Here is a 19,391-nt window from a genome sequence, read left to right on the forward strand (position 1 = left end):
AAGGAAGCTCCCAAATGATATGAAAATTATTTCTTGCAAACAGACACCAATACAATTTGAGGATATGTATATAAATACTATGATTAAGAAAAAAAAGGTGTAGCTTTTAAAATAAATGGAAGATATTTGTCTGCTGAAGAAAAAGATACATTACTTTGAAACGCTGAAATATAAAGAAAAAGAATGTTAAATGAAAAAATTAAAGAATTTTAACAGTGTAAATTGGGTGCAATAATGATATAACAAAAAAAGTCAATTCACACGTCAGGAGATTAACATTACATGAGTAAATATGAACTTCTAATTTGGAATATTTTATGTTATAATATACACATTAGATCAGCTGGTATAGTTAGGATGCTAAGGTTATAACAGGCAGGAAATAAGATGTACACACAGAATTTTGGTGCACAAATCACTTAAAAAGACTGAATAGATGGGAAGATATTACTGAAACCTATGTAATGGACACAGACTGTGAGAGAATGAAATGACTGAAGATGGTGTACAACAGACTCTGGTATTAGTAGCCTGAAAGCTTCAGTTTTTTACAGAAGAATTAAATATGAAAACCCCTCTACCTCAGCCTCCTTCTGGGCAATATTTTCTTCAGATTCACGTAGTTGTTCCTGCAGTTCAGACCGCAACTTGACTTCATCAGCTAGCTGTGACTGTAGGGCTGTCACTTGAATCTGAGAGTCAGCAGCAATACGTTCTAGCTTGGTTTCAATGCCCACTACACTATGCCGATTGATCTCACGAGCCTTTGCCATCTTACTATGGTTCTCCTGGACCAGTGTTTGCAGCATATCAATTTCAGAACATCTAGACTTAATTTCTTCTGTCTGTCTATCCACTTTGCTGTTTAGAGCATTGTTCATTGTGCACAGTTCCATGATGCGCTGTGCTTGGTCCTGTAATAAACCAAGGATAGGAAGTGGCTTATTATTGCATTACATGCCTAATATATAACCTGACAGAAAATACTGCCATTTTAAAAAATTACTGCATACTTTTCTGAACTTCTATTTCAAATGCCAGTTTTCATATTAACATTTATGCTTAACCAAAATATAGGGTGAAATATCTTAAACAGTTACACTTATTCACTGAACTGAAAAAGACATGAATTCTTGTGAGAGGCACAAAAGATGTTAACATCAAGTTATTCTGTCATTAGGCTTCCAATAAACACAGAAATTTACAAATATTTCCTGACAGGACAGTGGTTTTCATTATTATAGTGTAATACATATTGCAATATTTTCCACAACCCCCATCATTCCTCTCCATGCATGCATGCACATACATGGAGTATGCTTGCACAAAACTTGATATAAGTTGATGTCATAATCAAAGTCAAATTTAATGAAAGCTTCTCTGCCAATGTGAACCCTTAAAATTTTTTGTCTTAACCCAGGAATTTGATGCAGTGATCTGGGATTACTGTTGTTCTTGTTTTCATTAATCTATAAGGATTATGTCTTTCGCATCTCCNAAAAAAAACTGACATCATCACTTTTCTGGCAAACAGGTGAACTTTAAACTTTTTTGAACAAGGAGGATTGTACTGATATTTCATCAACTGCCTTCTTTTCTTTCTGATTCACCCATATTTCATCACTGATGAGGCAGAAGATTCAGATGCACCTCCTGTCAGGTAGGGTCACGGTGATTTAGACTGCTTTTCAAGGAAGAACATGGAAAACCACACACTCCCCCAGTTATGAACAATATTAACTGGGAAATCCATTGTCACATTTGTGTTAATACTGGGTACTCAAAATGTAAGGAAAGGGTTTGAAATAGAAAATGGTGCTTGGGTTAATCTGGTCATGCAACATTGACATATACATTATACCTCCACCCGCTTCTCCAAATCTGTTATTTCCTGCTTGTGTTTCTTCTCCCAACTGGCCTTGCTGTCACGGACCAGGGCAACAACTTTCTTCTCTATTGCTTGACGATCCTTACGCTCCTGTTCCAGGGTCTGCAACATGCTCTGAAGGGAAGAAACATCTCAATTCAACCTAAATATGAGGGTTGGAACTTTAATAGTGGCAACTATTTATTTATAACTGATACAAAATAGATGCATGTTTCAAAGTTTTACTGTCCTTCAATGTAGTCACCAGCATTGTGTACAACCTGTTGCCAGCGATGTGGAAGTTGTAGGATACCTTTAGCAGCGCCTGTCGTGTTGATAGGTTGAATGGAGCGGTCTACTGCCTCAAGAATCTCTGGAATAGTTCTGAAGCAAATGCCACAAAGTGGTTCCTTCATCTTAGGAATCAAGTCGAAGTCACAAGGGCTTAAGTCTGGGGAGTATGGTGGATGATACAGCACTTCCCAGCCTCATGCAGCCAAGCATTGTCCTGCAAAATGATGGGTGGGTTCTGCAGAAAGTGTTGCCACTTCTTTCTCAAAGCTGGTCACAGGTTGTGTTCCAAAAATGAACAGTAATACTGCGCATTGACGGTCTGCTGTCAGGGAACGGTATGCGGTAAGATAACACCATCACAGTCATACACGAAAGTCACGATAACTTCCACATTGCTGGGGTTCTGACGATCTTTTGATTTTCATGGTGACCCGTGATGACGCCATTTATTTGATTGGTGTTTCATTTGTGGCTCATATAATTTGGCCCATGTCTCGTCCAGCATAATGATATGGCATAAGAAAGCCTCTCCTTCGCACTCATAGCACTCCAAGTGGTTATGAGCAGCGTCATATCATAGCAATTCTGCATTTCTGTCAATCATGTGGAACCCATAGTGATGCAATTTTTCTCATGCCCAGGTGTTCCTTCAGAAGGTGAAGCACAGTCATATGCGCTAATCCTGTCTCTCAGGCCAGCTCACGAATCGTATGGCGCCAATCACTCTCCAGTAACGCAGAAAGAGCATGCACTTCTTCACTGACACTAGGACGACCTGGACGACGCATGTCTGCCACATTTTGGCGTCCCTCGTTGAAGGCTCTTATCCACCTTGCCACTGTTCTGTAAGGCAATGCAGATTCCCTGCAAGTCTCTTGAAGACCTTGAAGACACTGTCGTGCTGTACAGCCTCTGGCACATTCAATCTGTATCCAACTCCGTTGTTCCTGTTTCAAAAACATCGTGACAACACTACATTAGACCGCCAGCTAACAGAGGCTCTGTTCTTCTTGTCACTACACATGCGTGTGATGTGGGAAGGGAGAATCCATTTGCTCTGAGGTAAGGTAGGTATGTAACTAACGTGTGGTATAAGCGACATTATTTGTTTCCGTTGCATGGCGTCTCTACAGCAGTGTTGCCACTATTAAAGTTTCAACCCTTGTATACAAAACGCTTAGGTCGATTACTGCTTCTTGCCTGTTTGAATGAGTATGTGAGAACTTCCAGTTTTATATGTTCACATTGACAAATAACACGTATGACCTCCCCACAATTGTAAACATCAGCCAATGTAGGGGAAAATAGCAGAAGTGTGGAGAATGAGTGTAAATATATTACCTGATCATGGCCATAAAGGGTCAAAACATTTTGTAAAATAATATATAAGGTTTATACACAAACTGTTCTGACAGAACCATTAACAAGTTGTTCACATACAATATGATGCTGAAATACAGTATTCCTTCTAACAGCGGAGTTGCAAACCATTTTACCATGAAACAAAATCAGAAATTTATAAAAGGCAGGAATACACACGCATAATGAGATTGCATTATATGAGATAGCTTGCAGCAGAAAATAATCCTAATTTCTTTAGTGTAAATCATACTGCTGCTTCTTTCATACTTGTATGACCATTTGAAGTACCTAATCAAGCAGTCCTCAAAGCAAAAATTACCCCAAGAGCATGAAAAATTTATTGATATTAGAAGACAAGGAGTATTTGTCTCAAGACTAAAGAAAGATTTTCAACAAGATATTGGTAAGAAAATAAATGTCGCTGCACCCAAGGATCACTGATCTAGTTCATAATTATTAATTGTAAGTGCTGTATTGCTAAAATCTACTTCTTCTGCAACTGCACTTGGATGTTTCTTAGCACTACTAAGCGTAGCAATGAAAAGTTGGCACTAAGATTCATATTAATACTTAACAAGGCGACAGGCTCACTGGGTGTGCCACTAATATTTTCCTTCAACCAGTCCTGTTATGCAATAAGTGCACCATAATTTATATTCATAATGTGTATATATTAACAGTCTTCAAGTGCATACAATCCATTCACCACTTCTACACTACATGTTACGGCAGTGTGCTGCCATCTTCAGGTGTATCATTGGATGTGTGTGTGTGTGTTAACGATACAACGCACACAGCCACAAGACTAGAACACATCATAAGACATAATATACACACAACATTAGAAACATAAGAAGAACGACCCCCATGTGGATGACCAATAATACACACAAATTTAAAAATATGACATGCGATAATAGGTTTTAACAAGTATTAAATACATAAATTTTATTATTATATAAGGACGTATACGAATTTAATATTATTTGTAAATGGACATATAAAGGCAAGCAGTGAAATGGTTGACGGACTGATACATCTGAAGATGACAGCATACTGCCGAAACATGTAGTGTAGAAGTGGTAGATTCGATTGTATGCACTAAAAGACGGTAAATATATACACATTATGAATATGAATCAGTGCAACAGGACGCTAAAATACAACATAGCACCATAATTTGAGGTTGCTACAGCCTGTGATCTGTAATGATGAAATAAATAAGTACCTCTATATATATGACAGATAGTGGGAGATGTTTACGAGTATATTCTTCTTCAGAGACCCAGGTAGGAATTTCAAGTTAAATGGACCAAAAATGGTTAACAATATGAAGAAACTTAAAATATAACTATGTTTACATTAAAAAAGTAGTAAGACTGTTTATCCCAACACAGACATCCAAACAGTACAAATAGCAAAAATGATATTGTACATTATGTTTTAAATTTGCGAATAATCCACATATCATTTTACTGCACCTTCCAGTTTAAAAGTAAAGGTGAAGATGCCCTTCACATATAGGTGGCAAGCATTCTACACCTTGACACTGGTCAGCGTCACACTCTGGTAGAATTACACTTGGAGAAGTGTTCTTTATGCATACTGCATAAATCTGTCTGGGCTCAAGTCATTCTTGATGTCGTGGTAAAGCAATAAACTCATGTGTCTAATGGGAATCAAAACCTGCCTCTCCAACAGACTACCAGTCAACTTAATGTGCTCGGGTAAGCGGCCTCCCTAGTCTAGAGGTAACGTTCCCACCTCATGACTCGTAGTACGCGGGTTCAAATACCCGGCGGAGGTCGTCGAATTTTTAAGGGCGGAAAAATTTAGGGAACAAGTCCTCCGGGAGGGACTTTAAGCCGTGGGTCAAGTGTCGTAGCTTTACGGCATGTAAAAGAACCTCATATCTCCAAAGGAGGTCACTGAGCCAAATTAACGGACGTTTCCCGCTCAACAGCAGTCTCTAATACCTCTGGTAGATGGGGGAAGCATTATAGATACCTCTCAGCTAGTAGAGCCGGTCTCGCTGGCTGGGCGGGACTGATAGTAAGCACCAGTACCGGTAGGATATAGAGACTGGTAGAAATCATAGAGGGAAGCACAATGGACCAATACAGGTCTCAGTGCATGGGGAAACCCACCCTCTCCAATAACTAACTAACTAATGTGCTCGGGTATGATCGATATCTTCCAGTGGATTAAATTAAATACATTTCTGTGCTACACATACCATGCGTTCATTTTTTAACCGCTCACATTCACGTTCTAGAATGTCCTTATCCGCTTCTACAGTTTTCAACTGCTCCCGCTGCTGCTCTACTTTGCACTCCAGCGCCTCAACAATTTTATTTCTGAAAAAGTAAATAAATACAGAACACACTGCACAATTGATGTGATAAGAACAGAAACTGTAGATTATCACCATATTTACATTTGTTCAAGGATCATAGTTCTAAACACCTCTAGTGCAATAGATCTCAAACCTCTTCTCCTGCAACCATAAACAGTTACCAACAAGACATAAGCCTGAATGACAAGTGAGACCAGGACCATAAATATTAAAGTAAGGATTTGGAAAGGAACAGTCATGGAATATGTGAAAATACCATCCTAGTATTTATCTGAAGAGAATGGGGAAAAACAACAAAAATATTTCAGCCACGAGTCAGTAACCTGCCTATGATTGAATTTAGTACCTCCTGAATATGAATTAAATATGTTACTGCTATACTGACCCCCTTAGCTTGAGTCTTGGCTTAACAATGTTTTGTCAATCACATATACTGTGACACAATGGCTGAAAGCTAGAACAGTGGAATGAGTAGAGGAGGTCATTGCCAGGCAGTGGCACAGTAAACATGTTTCCATGGCAACAGATGTTGATGCAACAATAGAGGATGAAGTGTTTTCTATGCAGTCCACGCTGTATAATGAGGACCAAGTCTGTGAATTGCATATGGCTCTCAAAATTCCTTGTGTATGATTATATAATTAAACTGGGCAGGACACAGGCAGAAGTAATCCTAAACAGTACAAATCCAAATGTATGTGGTATTGGACAAAGAGAAGCCATACATAGAATGTACAAGAGGCTTAATCTTAGCGGCAGTCAGGGATACAATCATTCAGCTGACTAAATGCAGTTCCAGAGTAATTACATAAGTTAAGGCATAACCTACTGCATAAGCATGAATTGACAGAAAGCCTCTGTATAGTTTGTATAAATGTTACTTAATACAGTGTAATGACAGAGGGTGCACAGAGTTCATAGTGACCTGGACACTGTGACAATGCATATACACTCACGTTGAAACTACAGTGCAACAAACTAGTGCCTATATGGAAGGACCAACCCATCCCTCATCAAAGAGGAGACCCCATTTCTAAACACATAAAAGATTAGGAGAGAACAAAAATCTTGGTCATGGACATCGAGGAAATTGAAGAAAGGAACAACTAAGCTTGCAAAGGCCAGCAGCAATTTGACTGATTGACAGCAGCAGTAGTCAGTCAGTTGTCAGTTGCGACTGAGCAGTGACAGTACAAGGTTGGCCATAAGGAATGTCCATTGTTAGCAGCTGCTACCTAGCAATGACTAGTGACAACAGAACAATAAACAGAATATTTTGTGTGCTCTAATTGTAGTGATTCATAGAATGTGGAATTAGTGAGACTATTATAATCATTTGTAGTTATAAGCGTTCAATAAATCCATTTATCAATCCAAACCCAATGCCTAGCCAGTAACACATGACAACATGATGAATAAGTGAATGATAAAATGGAATATGGAATCATTTATGGTCTATTTTAAGGACCTTTAGAGGTTGCAGAGAATTGCAAAGGATCTCAGCCAGCGTACACAGCATCCCATCTGAGATTCATGCCTGCGGCTTCTTGAACAGGAAGAAGCAGTGCTAACCATTATACTATTATATATGGTAGAGCTATGGGACCACTGCTCATTGACACACACTTGGTTTGTGTCACATGGCAAGGGTACACATTTCTGGTCTTAAATCCTTTCGGACCATGTGGCTTATATTATATGATAAAGTTATTTATTTGTCCAACAAGTCTTTATAAAATACTACGTATAAATGTAATCATTTACATTTACACAAACATGCATGTTTTGGACTGTAATATAATTCTTTGAAGACTGAAACACATGTATCTGTACAAATATAAATGGTTTCATTTATTCATTGTATATTACAAGTCCTGTTAGACAAATAAATAATTACACTGAAAAATTTCTTGGCTTAAGATGTGAAAAATAAGTAAAACTTTTAAAATCTGTATTTACATTTAAAAGAAAATTCAAGTCTCAAAATATGTGTTCACCCAGACATAGCTGAACTTTGCATGGATTTCAAATGTAAATGAACATCACTGATTCATAACTGAATTTATGATTATGTTATTTATACTGTAGCATGTACAGCTGTTTCTAGGAAATGATTGCAAACAAACAGGTTCCTGCAGCAACAGTCCACATGCAACAATAGATACTGTAGGAAATGGAGTTTTCTAAAATTGGTCCATGCCCAGGGGTTATATAAGGACAACTGGAGCAAGAATGGGCAGTTGGAAGGGAGCTGCCATTCAGAGAGGACTTCAGCATGAAAGCAGAGGAATATCCACTGTTGGAGCCGTTACCAGGAAATGATTAGAGGAAACTGTAACAGACTGAAAATAATAGTCTGTGTGCTCTAGAAACCTGTAGAGTGTGGAGATCAGCAATGTAGCTATAATTAAGTGAAATTATGAGTTGTGTGTTAAAGTTGTCAAAAAATCCAATATCCAATCCAAAACCCCATCAAAAGTCACACTCATATATGAAACAGTATTAATAATCCTGATAAGAAACAAGTCAATAAAACTATTTCACTTACCTCCTCTCATTCGCATGCTCTAATTCACAAACTTTCTTCGAAAATCTATCTGCATCTTTCTTATAACGAGCCAGAATTTCTTCAAGTTCATTCTTCTTCTTGGGAGACAAACTTGTTCGATATTTGTGCCTACAAAATACCACAGACTCTATAGTGTGAAAAGCTATGATCATCTATCTAATTCTTGATCATGTAAGTGTGTTCACAGTGAAATCCCTAATCAATTAATTTCTGGAGGAACAGTTTTTTTGCACTAAATAGGGGTTTAGAAAAAATTACACCTAAATAATAATTCTAACTTTTCCACTAATTGTAATCTTCTCCCATTGCTTACACTAAATGTAGGTTATTTACTAGACCACAGTTCACTAAATATGGGGAAAAATATATTGTTTAAGTGGGACTTTGGCTGGGACCAGAAGAAATATTAGTTAAATATGGGATTTCACTAAATGCGGGAACACTAAATTGAGATTTCACTGTAAATACATATTGTTTCACTAAAGGCAGGAACAGATTAGTGTTAAAAATGTAACTCTTCACTAAATCTATTGCTTGGATAGAAAGAAACAAGATTCCAAAATAAGCAAATACAAGGTGTATCCCAAAAGTAATGAAATATATTTCTTTCCTGTGCTCCTACTGGTCGGAGTACACTTGGGTTGGGGGGGGGGGNCTGCTCTATCATATGTGCAAGTTACAAGGTGGGTGAAGAAGTTTAAGGAGGGCCAGGAAGGAGTGGAAGATGACCCCCGCTCTGGACGGCCAGCAACAAGCCAAACCGATGAAAATGTGACCCGTGTGCGTGATTTGTTGAATACTGACCATCGAATGACTGTCCGGTTGTTAGCCGACACTCTGAACATTCCAAAAACCGCTGTGTAATGCATCGTTATGGACGAATTGAACATGCGAAAGGTGTGCGCCAAGCTGGTCCCCAAATTGTTGACGGACGAGCAAAAGGCCAATCGAGTGTTGATAGCGAGTGAATTGAAGGAACGTGTGGAAATTGAACCTCATTATTTAGACTGTGTTATTACCGGTGATGTAAAGTGGACATTTGAGTACGACCCAGAAATGAAGCGCCAGAGTGCTGAATGGCACACCTCGGCTTCCCTGAAACCGAAGAAGGCGAAGATGAGCAAATCCAAAGTGAAAACAATGCTCATCGTCTTTTTTGACGCCAAGGGTGTGGTCCACAAAGAGTTTCTACCCCAAGGACAGATCATCAACGCTCCCTACTACGTGGATGTTCTAGAAAGATTAAGGAAAAGGGTCATCCACGTGCGAAAAGACATCGCCGCTAACTGGTGGCTGCATCATGACAATGCGCCCAGCCACACGTCTCTGCTCGTCCATGAGTTCCTGGCGAAGCACCACGTGGAAACGCTGCCGCAGCCACCCTACAGCCCCGACCTAGCTCCGGCCGACTTCTTTTTGTTCCCGAGGATCAAGACTGCACTCAAAAGGACGCCGTTTTGAAAGCATTCAGGCTATCCAAGCGGCCGTGAAAACAGCTTTAAATGAGGTTTCCATCGAGGCCTTTGAGGGAGCATACCGGGCATGGGAGAGTCGGTGGAAAAAATGTGTAGATGCTCATGGACAGTACTTTGAAGAATATTAACACTTTGTACCGATATCATCAATAAATTTAATATATATATTTCATGACTTTTGGGACACATCTTGTATTATTGTAATTCAATGCATTGGCTGTCAAATGTCATACCATGAGAGATTACAGACAAAGAGGAATTTTTTACAAAAAAAAGTTATCCTATATACAAAGTGTCAAAGCTAAGATAATTATAATGAAAGCCTTATCTAACAAGCTTTCCTACAATAGAGAAAATCAAGAATCCAGCCATATGCTTCACTTTCTTATCACATTAAGTTATTAGTGCTATTTTAACATTTTTAAGAAGTGAATGTCAAGTTACAAGCATATCCAAAATCACAACACATTTCCATGGCCACAATTTTAACTTAACAAGAAAAAAAAAATTGTGACACTGACGATATGCTGTCCATACTCACTTAGAAACCACATCTACATCATGAACATATGTAAATCCAACAAAAGGCAAGTTATTGCCTGAAAACTCTCTCTTCATCTTGAAATTTTCGATGGATGGAATTTGTGGTTCTTTTTCAAATTCAACAAAATTTGAAGTGTCATCTACGCCTTTGACAACCGGAACAAAAGGTGGAACAGCTGAAAATAAAAAACGAGTTATTCTTGTTTGCCAGTGTTTCAGATTAATAGCTTTAACTATTAGAAAGAAGTTCCTTGAAGCAGATCTATTTCCTATGTTTATATCGCTAAACCATGGCACTGTGGAACATTCTGGTGTCTGCTTTGACTGGTGAGGGTAAAAGTAAATGTAGACCAGTAAGAAGCTATATATAGAAATAAAGGCCTTATTCAGCTATTACCTGCATCTTGGAGAAAGGTGAATGACTGATGGAAAAGAAAACACAAAAACTTAGAAGGGTGAAAAAACAAAAGTTAGCAACAAAACAAATGACCCCTTTTCTCAGTCACTATCCTGAAACTACAAAATTGCTATATAAAACAGATCTTAATCTACAAATTATGGAGATAATTCTGACCTTCTCTTAAAGTGTTCCAGTCAACACTAGAAAAAAATGGATGTTTCAACAGCTGCTCGTGACCTAGGCGTGAAGCAGCATCATCCAAGAGACCACATATGATGTCATGATATGACTGTGAGACATCACAATCCTCAGGGAACAGCAACTTGGACTTGTGATTCATAATATTGAAGTATGTGTCTGTAAGCTGGTCTCCAGAGAATGGTGTCTGCCCAAACGCCATTTCATATGCAACAATACCCAGTGACCAATAATCACACTCCACCTGTAAAATTATTTGTTCCGCCATCTCAATTGAAATGGTACTTTTTGACAAAGTAATAAAGGCCAAGGGAACCCCTGGGTGTGGCAAGTAATGAGATAAGACACCAATGGATACTGAAGGACTCAGCCTTTACTGCTCTCAAGTATAATTACTTGCCTCTTGGTTTAAATGTGAATATTCTGTAATTCACAGATGGAACCAACAAAGTAAACAGCATGCAGTTTCTGATATCCATAATGCATGGAAAATTTGGTGTACCAGGTACATGACTTGGCCAGATGCATGAGAAAAACTCTTACAGAAACCCAATACAAAGCCAGAAACAATATATTCACACACTAGTCCTTATTTGAGTGTCTTCCTGGGAAACAGCAAATGATGGCTCAAAGATATCAGATACACACACTGTAATGCAATCACAAATTCAACTACATCTACTGTGATGGCACCTGCATGAGGGAGGGCAATGGGCAGTGCTGCTAGTGGCAGCTTGGAGAACTGCTGAATGGTAGTGAATATATCAATACTGCAAAATTTGATTTTGGATAATTTTATAAAAACGGTATATTTTATTTGAAATATACTGACATAGGTCAGCCAGTGATTGAGGTAGCTCTTTCAACAGACCCAACAAATTAGGTGCCTCTCACACTTCACCTCAGGATGAAGAAAAATTCCATTTCTGAAGCCTGTGTTCTTTTGTGTTTTTTAGAACACAGGTCATTGAACAAAGTCCAAAAACCTATTAATCCTGAGAAGCAGACTTTGCATCTAAACAACTAGAGTGCTGACTTAAATGGTCATTCTCTGCGATACATCAAACCATTTAAACACCCACTCAAGAGGGGGGGGGACGGATCTGTACCAGTGGTTACAGATAATGTGAATGACAAGAATGGGAGAAATGTGAATGTCATCATGAACTAGTTTAAAACAGCAGCCTGGTATTGGTTTGGAAGGGAGAAAAACTATAAAAACCATAGTCAGGATAGCCAGTCTCAAGCCTGAACTTTAACTAGGAGTGAGTGATCTTTGTCAGATATATTAGTTTTGCAAACGGCCATTTCATTAAGGAAAACAGGGGAAATATTACAAGAATCAAAGGACACAGGCCATCTTAAGATCTTAAACTATTATCTGCTTGGGACAAACTATAACAAGCAGTAACATCTGATTGTAATGTAGTGACAATATGGTTTACAACATATTTTCAAGTCAATAACTGTGAGTTGAATAACAAAAATTAAAATACACAAAACATTGTTAAAATCAATTCTGCTATACAAATGTAAAACACATTCACTGGCTGAGACGTATAAAGTAATGTCAAATATATAGGATAGGAATACTTTGTGTTGGGCATACAGACCAGTAACTGAACATGTAGCATGAAAAACCAGAGCTAACCAAGAACAGGGGAAATTTTGCAAAACTTCTTATCTGTAGCAGATATTAAAAGGAAAAGGGTTCAAAGGGCTGGTTAGAATGGATCAAGGGTAGCAAAAATCTTTTTTGGAAGTAGAAAGTAGAATAAAATTGGTGAGGCTTGGATTAAGATGGCTAGAAGATGTAAAGGATGACTTACAGAAGCTGAAAGTGAAGAGATCATTGAGAACAATAGGCATCTGTAATTAACCTTACTACTGCAATATTTGACCATAGCTCAACAAGCATCCACTGCTGAATAGCGTGGTATTCGACCTTAGTCAACATCTTCATGTGCTGCGCCATAGAGCATCATTCACTGGGCTATGAGAATACATATTCTTCATATTTTTACCTTAAAATTACATTTTTTAGGAAAGTACTGAGAAAATAACATGCAGCAAAATGGTTGAGGAGGCTAAAGTTCTCAAAGGACAGTAGAGATGAGATATAGGTATATGACATAACATGATTCAAAAGATATAATTGCACATTCAATGAACATCAAAATTTAAGTGTTCAAAAAACAATGTTTCTATAACAGCAGGCCTCTACTCACTGAAGGAATCTGAAATGTGTCATGAAAGGTTTGGTTAAAATACCTGAAAAATAATACTACGCATGTTTTTGCTGGAACACTTATGATAAGGAAGATTCTCAGGGCTTACATATTTCACTTGTATAGCAGGAATAATGTTATGAAAAACTGGCCCTCCTTCTTTGTATCAACTTCTGAATATCTAGACATTTGTACATTACAGAAAGTTTTGTTCTTGTCTTCATTTGGCTCACCACTGTTATAAAATGTTACATATTCTGTTTTTTCATTTCCAGCATAGTTAACCTATCTGGAAAGTTATCATGACCGAACTCAAATCCCTTCACAAGTCACTGGTTGTAAAATGCTGCACTAGAACATATCATTATCATCATCACTGGCACGACAGCCCTTTGTGAGCCCTGGCCTTCCTCAGGATTGCTCGCCATTCTTCTCCATTCAATGTTACATTCCTCCAGTTCTTTACACCCAAAATTCTTATGTCCTGTCACACACATTCTTCCCATCTCAATCTTGGTCTTCCCACTCTCCTATTTCCTTCTGGTTTAGTATTACGTATTTTCTTAATCGTTCTATTCTCGCTGGCACGTATTATGTGTCCAGCCCATTCAAGCCTTTTCACCTTTATAAATCCAATAATGTTTGGTTCATTAAATAGTTTGTATAGCTCATGATTATACCTCTTCCTCCATATTCCATTTTCTTCCACTGGTCCAAAGATATACCTCAAGATCCTCCTTTAAAATATAGTTAACAGTCTTTCATCCGATCTTGACAGTGGCCAGGTCTCAGAGGCATAAGATAGCACTGATCTTATAAGTACTTCATACATAATAGTTTTGGTTTTCCTGGGTATTAATTGAGATTTCAGGTGTTTCCTAAGGCCATGGAGACATTTATTTGCCGCAAGTACACGCTTTTTTATTTCATCACTGATATTATTTTTACAGTTAACTTCTGATCCAAGGTAAGCGAAACTACATACAGCCTCAAATTTATATGAGCCAATTTCAATATATGAAGGTCCATTAGCACAGTCTTTCTTGGTTACCGGCATGTACTTTGTTTTATTTTGGTTAATGCACTAGAACATATAATAATATAAAACATAACTAACCCCATAAGCACCTGGACTTTTCTTCTTTGTGTTTCCCAAAGAAGCCTCCATTGACTTCAGTACTTCAGGTGCAATATATTCTGGAGTCCCCACTGGCATCTGACTCATCACTGCTCCTGCAGCTGTTAACTTTGCAGCAGACCCAAAGTCTGCCAACTTGAGGTGACCACATCGGTCTATAAGGATATTGTCAGGTTTAATATCTCTGTGCACATATCCCATCAGATGAAGACTGCGAATACAAAGCACTAGCTCTGCTAAGTAAAACCTGAAATCAAGAACAGTCAGACCACATATATGTTTCCGGTGTTTTTTATACCTAACTACAGAGAAACCCCGATTTAAGGTTATTTTGGGAAATAGTGGATTTTAATGCTAATGAAAATCTTAAATGAAAAATGAGAAAACTTCAAATAAAGGAACACTGACTGGGGGTTCCATTATAACTAACCATCTTTAGGGAGTAGACTTTGAGAAGCTACAGGTCAATCAACTAATCAAGAAATGCCTTACATTTTATGGACAGGGAATGTTCATCACCAGGTTCATAAGACAATCATCAACCAGATGAATCCAATCAACAACACCAAGGCCTATTTCTTTAAAGTCCATTTTAATATTGTCCTCCTCTGTACATCTGGTTATCCAAAGTTCTACCTTCCCTTCAGATTTTCTGACTAAGACTACATCCATCTGTATACTTGACCAATCTCATCCTCCTTTAATTGATCCCCCTTTTAATACTGTAATGGATTCAATCAACGTGTTGCTAGGCAACGGCTAGATAAACACCCTGCAATATGTGCACGCAACAATTGGATGAATGTTACAGCTCATTGCTAGGCACCAGTCAGCGCACCAATGAGCTGGCTGGGTGGCAGTCACGTGATGTTTTCTGTGGGTCCAGTCAGTGTGCCAATGGGCAGGCGAGATAACAAACATGTGACATGTGTTTTCTGTGCATGGTCCATCCCAAGGAGTTATCTTGAAGACATTCGAAGTTACAATGCAGTTGACAGAATTAGACTGGAAAGTTTAAGTCAGCCATGGGAAGTTTGTAGCGGATGAAGAATTAGAAGTCGGCCTGTGAAGACTTAACATGTAATTTGAAGACTTTATGTGTGCTGTAGTAGTGATACTGAGAGTTTGCAATTTAGTGAGACTTTTATAGTCCCTGCATTACAGATTCATTGCCACAAAACAGATAGTGAAGGCAGTGGAAATAGACTGAGAAGATCAGTGTGGAGTGATTTGTAGTATGAAAATCAGTAACAGTATTATAATTACTTGTACTTATGACCTGTAAGTGGTCAATAAATCCAATTATCAGTCCGAACCCTGTCTTTAGTCTAGTTAAGAACACACATTATGAAGCTTCTCATTATATACTATTCTCCAGCCTTCTCTCTGAGGTCCAAATATTCTTCTCAGCACCTTTATTCAAAATCCTTATCCTTTAATCTTCTCTTAGGGTGAGAGACCAAATTTCACACCCATACACAAACAGGCAAAATTACAGTTTTATCTATTTTAATGTTTACATTTTTACATAGGAGATGACAAGACAAAAGATTCTGAACAAATGAAGCAAACACTTCCTGCATTTAATCTGGTCTTTATTCCTCAGGAATGTGATTTTGATTTACTGCTGTTGTTTCCAAAAATGTCCACTGGGGTTGAATTCCTTACTGTATTCTGCTGACTTAAGAAGAAACAGATTCAGTTTCCAGAATACAGTAGTTTGAAAAAAAAATTAACACCAGACAATACCCTACATATCAATCAAAAAGAATGTTAGACACCAACATTAGAAACTTTCAGACTTATGCAAATGTCAGAAATTCCTAACCCTTATTATAAAGAAGAACCCTGTAATATAAACAGGTGAATCGTACCACTTAGCTAACAATAAGAGGGACTATTTGTAATATTGTCATTTACTAACTGCAAAGAAAGCCTACCTTCTTCTTACACCCAACCTTTCTGCTAGGTAACAAGGTCATGACATCAGCCATAACTTAGACATTGTTAATCATTAAGAATATTTACTGTTCAAAAACTGACTGTACCACAAATAAAAACTATACAAATTAACTTTCCTTATCCCAGAACTTGAACGCCAGTAGGGTAAAGAATTTTCTCTTCTCCATGTCATCCAGACCAGCTCTAGGGTCCACCTAACCTCCTATCCAATCGGCACTGGAGTCTATTTTCCCTGGGGTAAAGTGGCCATGGCATGAAGCTTACTACTCACCTACAGCTAGTGCCGAGGTAAAGAAAATGTGGGTCTATACATCCACTCCACCACATGCCATCATATTGTAGTGTTTAATTAGTTAAGCACAGGAATAACTTCATCTTACCTTAATAAAATGTAGCATGAGTATTAAAAGGGGATTAAGTAACTGGCAATTCTGAATTAATTCCGTAACTTACACAAAGGGAAAGACAGTAATAATGCACTTACCTAGCCATAGCTTCTTCCAAATAGCCATCAAACCTATCTAGCAATGCCAGCAAATCACCACCCGGATGGAACTCCATTACAAGGTACAGATTATGCATGTCTTGGAATGCATACTGCAGTGAGGTAAGCCATGGAGAAGTGGCATGAGCCATAATGTCTCGCTCTTCCTCATAAGATGCAGCCTGGACGCAGCATAAATTTGGAGAAAAAGAAAAAATGACGTCCAGAAAATTGAGATATCTCATTAAATATTTTAAATCAAGGCATGATACCACCTACTCCTGCTGACCAATGTAAATTATATTGGTGGCTTTCACAATATATAATTAGAATTTATTCACATTCCAGTGATATTTATAGGACTAGGCCATGACTTTATAATACAAATATAATAAATGATACAAATACCAAATATAAATACCATTTTATAGCTATCTGGATATATCTCATAGTATCTCCTTAGATTTGCATATGTAACTTCAAATTGCATGCAAACTACAGTAAAGTTTCAAATGTTTCACAACTTACTACAGAATATTTCATTCTATGAAGAACAGTATTTTGTTATTATTCAGGGACAGCCTGATGCTTTAGTGCAACATGTCAACCTTGAATATAGAGGTGATATGATACACCAAAGAATCAGGCTGTTTCCGACCTATATGGTCGGATTGTACTCTTCACAGTCACTGTTGTGAGAACCTCAAATTCAACATTTCATTCCATATAAATATACTGCCTGAATTCTTATTAACATCTTTAGTGATCTCACCATGCCTACACTTGGATCTTCTGCTTTAATTTTTCAATTCAGAGCTGGACAGCTCAGTCAGTGACTGGTTATCGACTGGATGACCAGCTTTGATTCCTGACAGGAGGAAGGTTTTGTTCCTCACCATCACATTCAGACAGACTATGGGATTTACTCAGCCTCTTATCACAGTCTATTTCTCTCATCAGTGAAGTACATAAAATGTGAAGCAGATAACTCGTCTTTATCTAATGCCCACATCTAGAATCTATGGAGGTTTATATCCACAGCGCCAAACTGCCTCATGACATGGTGTTCAGGTACACAAGCAGTTTACTTTCTGATTATTCAATTCTAATATGGTTTGCGATTATGAAATATCAATATTTGTGTGGATGCCAGTTTGCTACTTATATCGCAGAAATTTCTAATAAAATTTTACAACACATACCAGGAAGATTCCCTTCCTTAATCCAACAAGATTCATGTATCAATTTTATTATTTTTCTAATAAGATCCAGAGCTGGATAGCTCAGTTGGTATAGCGACTAGCTATGGGCTGGACAACTGGGGGTCAGAGTTCAAGTGCCAGTGGGGGTAAGAATTTTCACTTCTCCACATCGTCCAGACCAGATCTGGGGTCCACCTAACCTCCTCTCCAATGGGTACTGGAGGATCTTCCTCCGGGGGTAAAGCAGCCGGAGCGTGAAGCTGACCACTCACCTCCAACTAGTGCTGAGGTCAAGGAAATGTGGATCTATACATCCACTACCCCATACGCCTTCATGGTGTATTGCTTAATTAGTTAAGCACAGGGACAACTTTACCTTCCACCTCATAAGATCTATAAACCAATGTGTACAAACTACCATTAGATATTCAAATTCAATTTCCAGTGCTTCATACCGAAATTCTTTAATATCAGGAGGGGGAGGAGTGAAGGAAAAAATTAGTTTCACTTGTGACACCAGAAGTGAGAGCATGACTTACACCAAATTACACTGCATAATACTCACTGCCTGCTGACTTAAAGTATCAGCCTTATGAAGTGTTTTCATTGCATAAACATCGCCAGTCTGTTTCTCTCGTACTACTTGAACTTCGCCAAAATGACCACGACCTATAATTTTCTTCACTTCAAAATCTGAAATATTCACTCGTAGGCAACGCAGTTCTGCAACTAGGCTGCGATCTGCAAAATAAAAGTGAACAGCCTGTAAGAGTACTTTCAACATGAAAACAATTTCATTCATTAGTTTATATGCAAAATAAGAAATATGTACATTTTTCTACAAATAGAGCAATGTTCTGGTCCTTCTTCAGATGATCATTGTTGCATTCATCATAAAGAACAATAAGGGTATCCATCAATCCTTCCCGTCCAAGGTAATGCATATTACCAGCACCCACTCGCCCTAGAAATAGGTTATTCAGACGGGCAATGCGTACACTAATTGGTTCCTTGGACGATTCCATTTTTTCAACTCAATTTGGATTTGCCGTCTCAGTGTTTACAACCTTAACCTGAAAAGAAGTAATAAATTTTTAAAATTACTGAACATAGGTGTACCATTCAATAATCCATTAGTGACAGTAACTCAATTTGGATTTGCCGTCTCAGTGTTTACCACCTTAACCTGAAAAGAGGTAATACATTTTTAAAATTACTGAACATAGGTGTACCATTCAATAATCTATTAGTGACAGTAATAAGAAAACTATTGTTTGTTAATTTAATCCACAACTGACTCCCCTAGGTTGAAA

At 38.0% G+C, this 19,391-nt stretch overlaps 1 protein-coding gene across 1 annotated transcript in view; it reads right to left on the minus strand.

Moving 5' to 3' along the window:
- The window catches only part of LOC111869418 (citron Rho-interacting kinase), a 57,547-nt gene that overhangs the window by 36,128 nt on the left and 2,028 nt on the right, over window positions 1-19,391 (minus strand). The window contains exons 3-12 of the mRNA XM_023860936.2: window positions 18,911-19,151; window positions 18,644-18,819; window positions 16,877-17,058; window positions 14,410-14,677; window positions 11,041-11,308; window positions 10,465-10,642; window positions 8,428-8,556; window positions 5,760-5,880; window positions 1,862-2,002; window positions 582-914 (exon numbers count right to left, since the gene is read on the minus strand). Of these exons, the coding sequence (XP_023716704.1) occupies window positions 582-914; window positions 1,862-2,002; window positions 5,760-5,880; window positions 8,428-8,556; window positions 10,465-10,642; window positions 11,041-11,308; window positions 14,410-14,677; window positions 16,877-17,058; window positions 18,644-18,819; window positions 18,911-19,103 (1,989 nt within the window). The 5' untranslated portion in view covers window positions 19,104-19,151. The remainder of the gene's footprint in view (window positions 1-581; window positions 915-1,861; window positions 2,003-5,759; window positions 5,881-8,427; window positions 8,557-10,464; window positions 10,643-11,040; window positions 11,309-14,409; window positions 14,678-16,876; window positions 17,059-18,643; window positions 18,820-18,910; window positions 19,152-19,391) is intronic.

Source organism: Cryptotermes secundus, unplaced genomic scaffold (assembly GCF_002891405.2).
Source record: "Cryptotermes secundus unplaced genomic scaffold, Csec_1.0 scaffold813, whole genome shotgun sequence".
NCBI lineage: Eukaryota > Metazoa > Arthropoda > Insecta > Blattodea > Kalotermitidae > Cryptotermes > Cryptotermes secundus.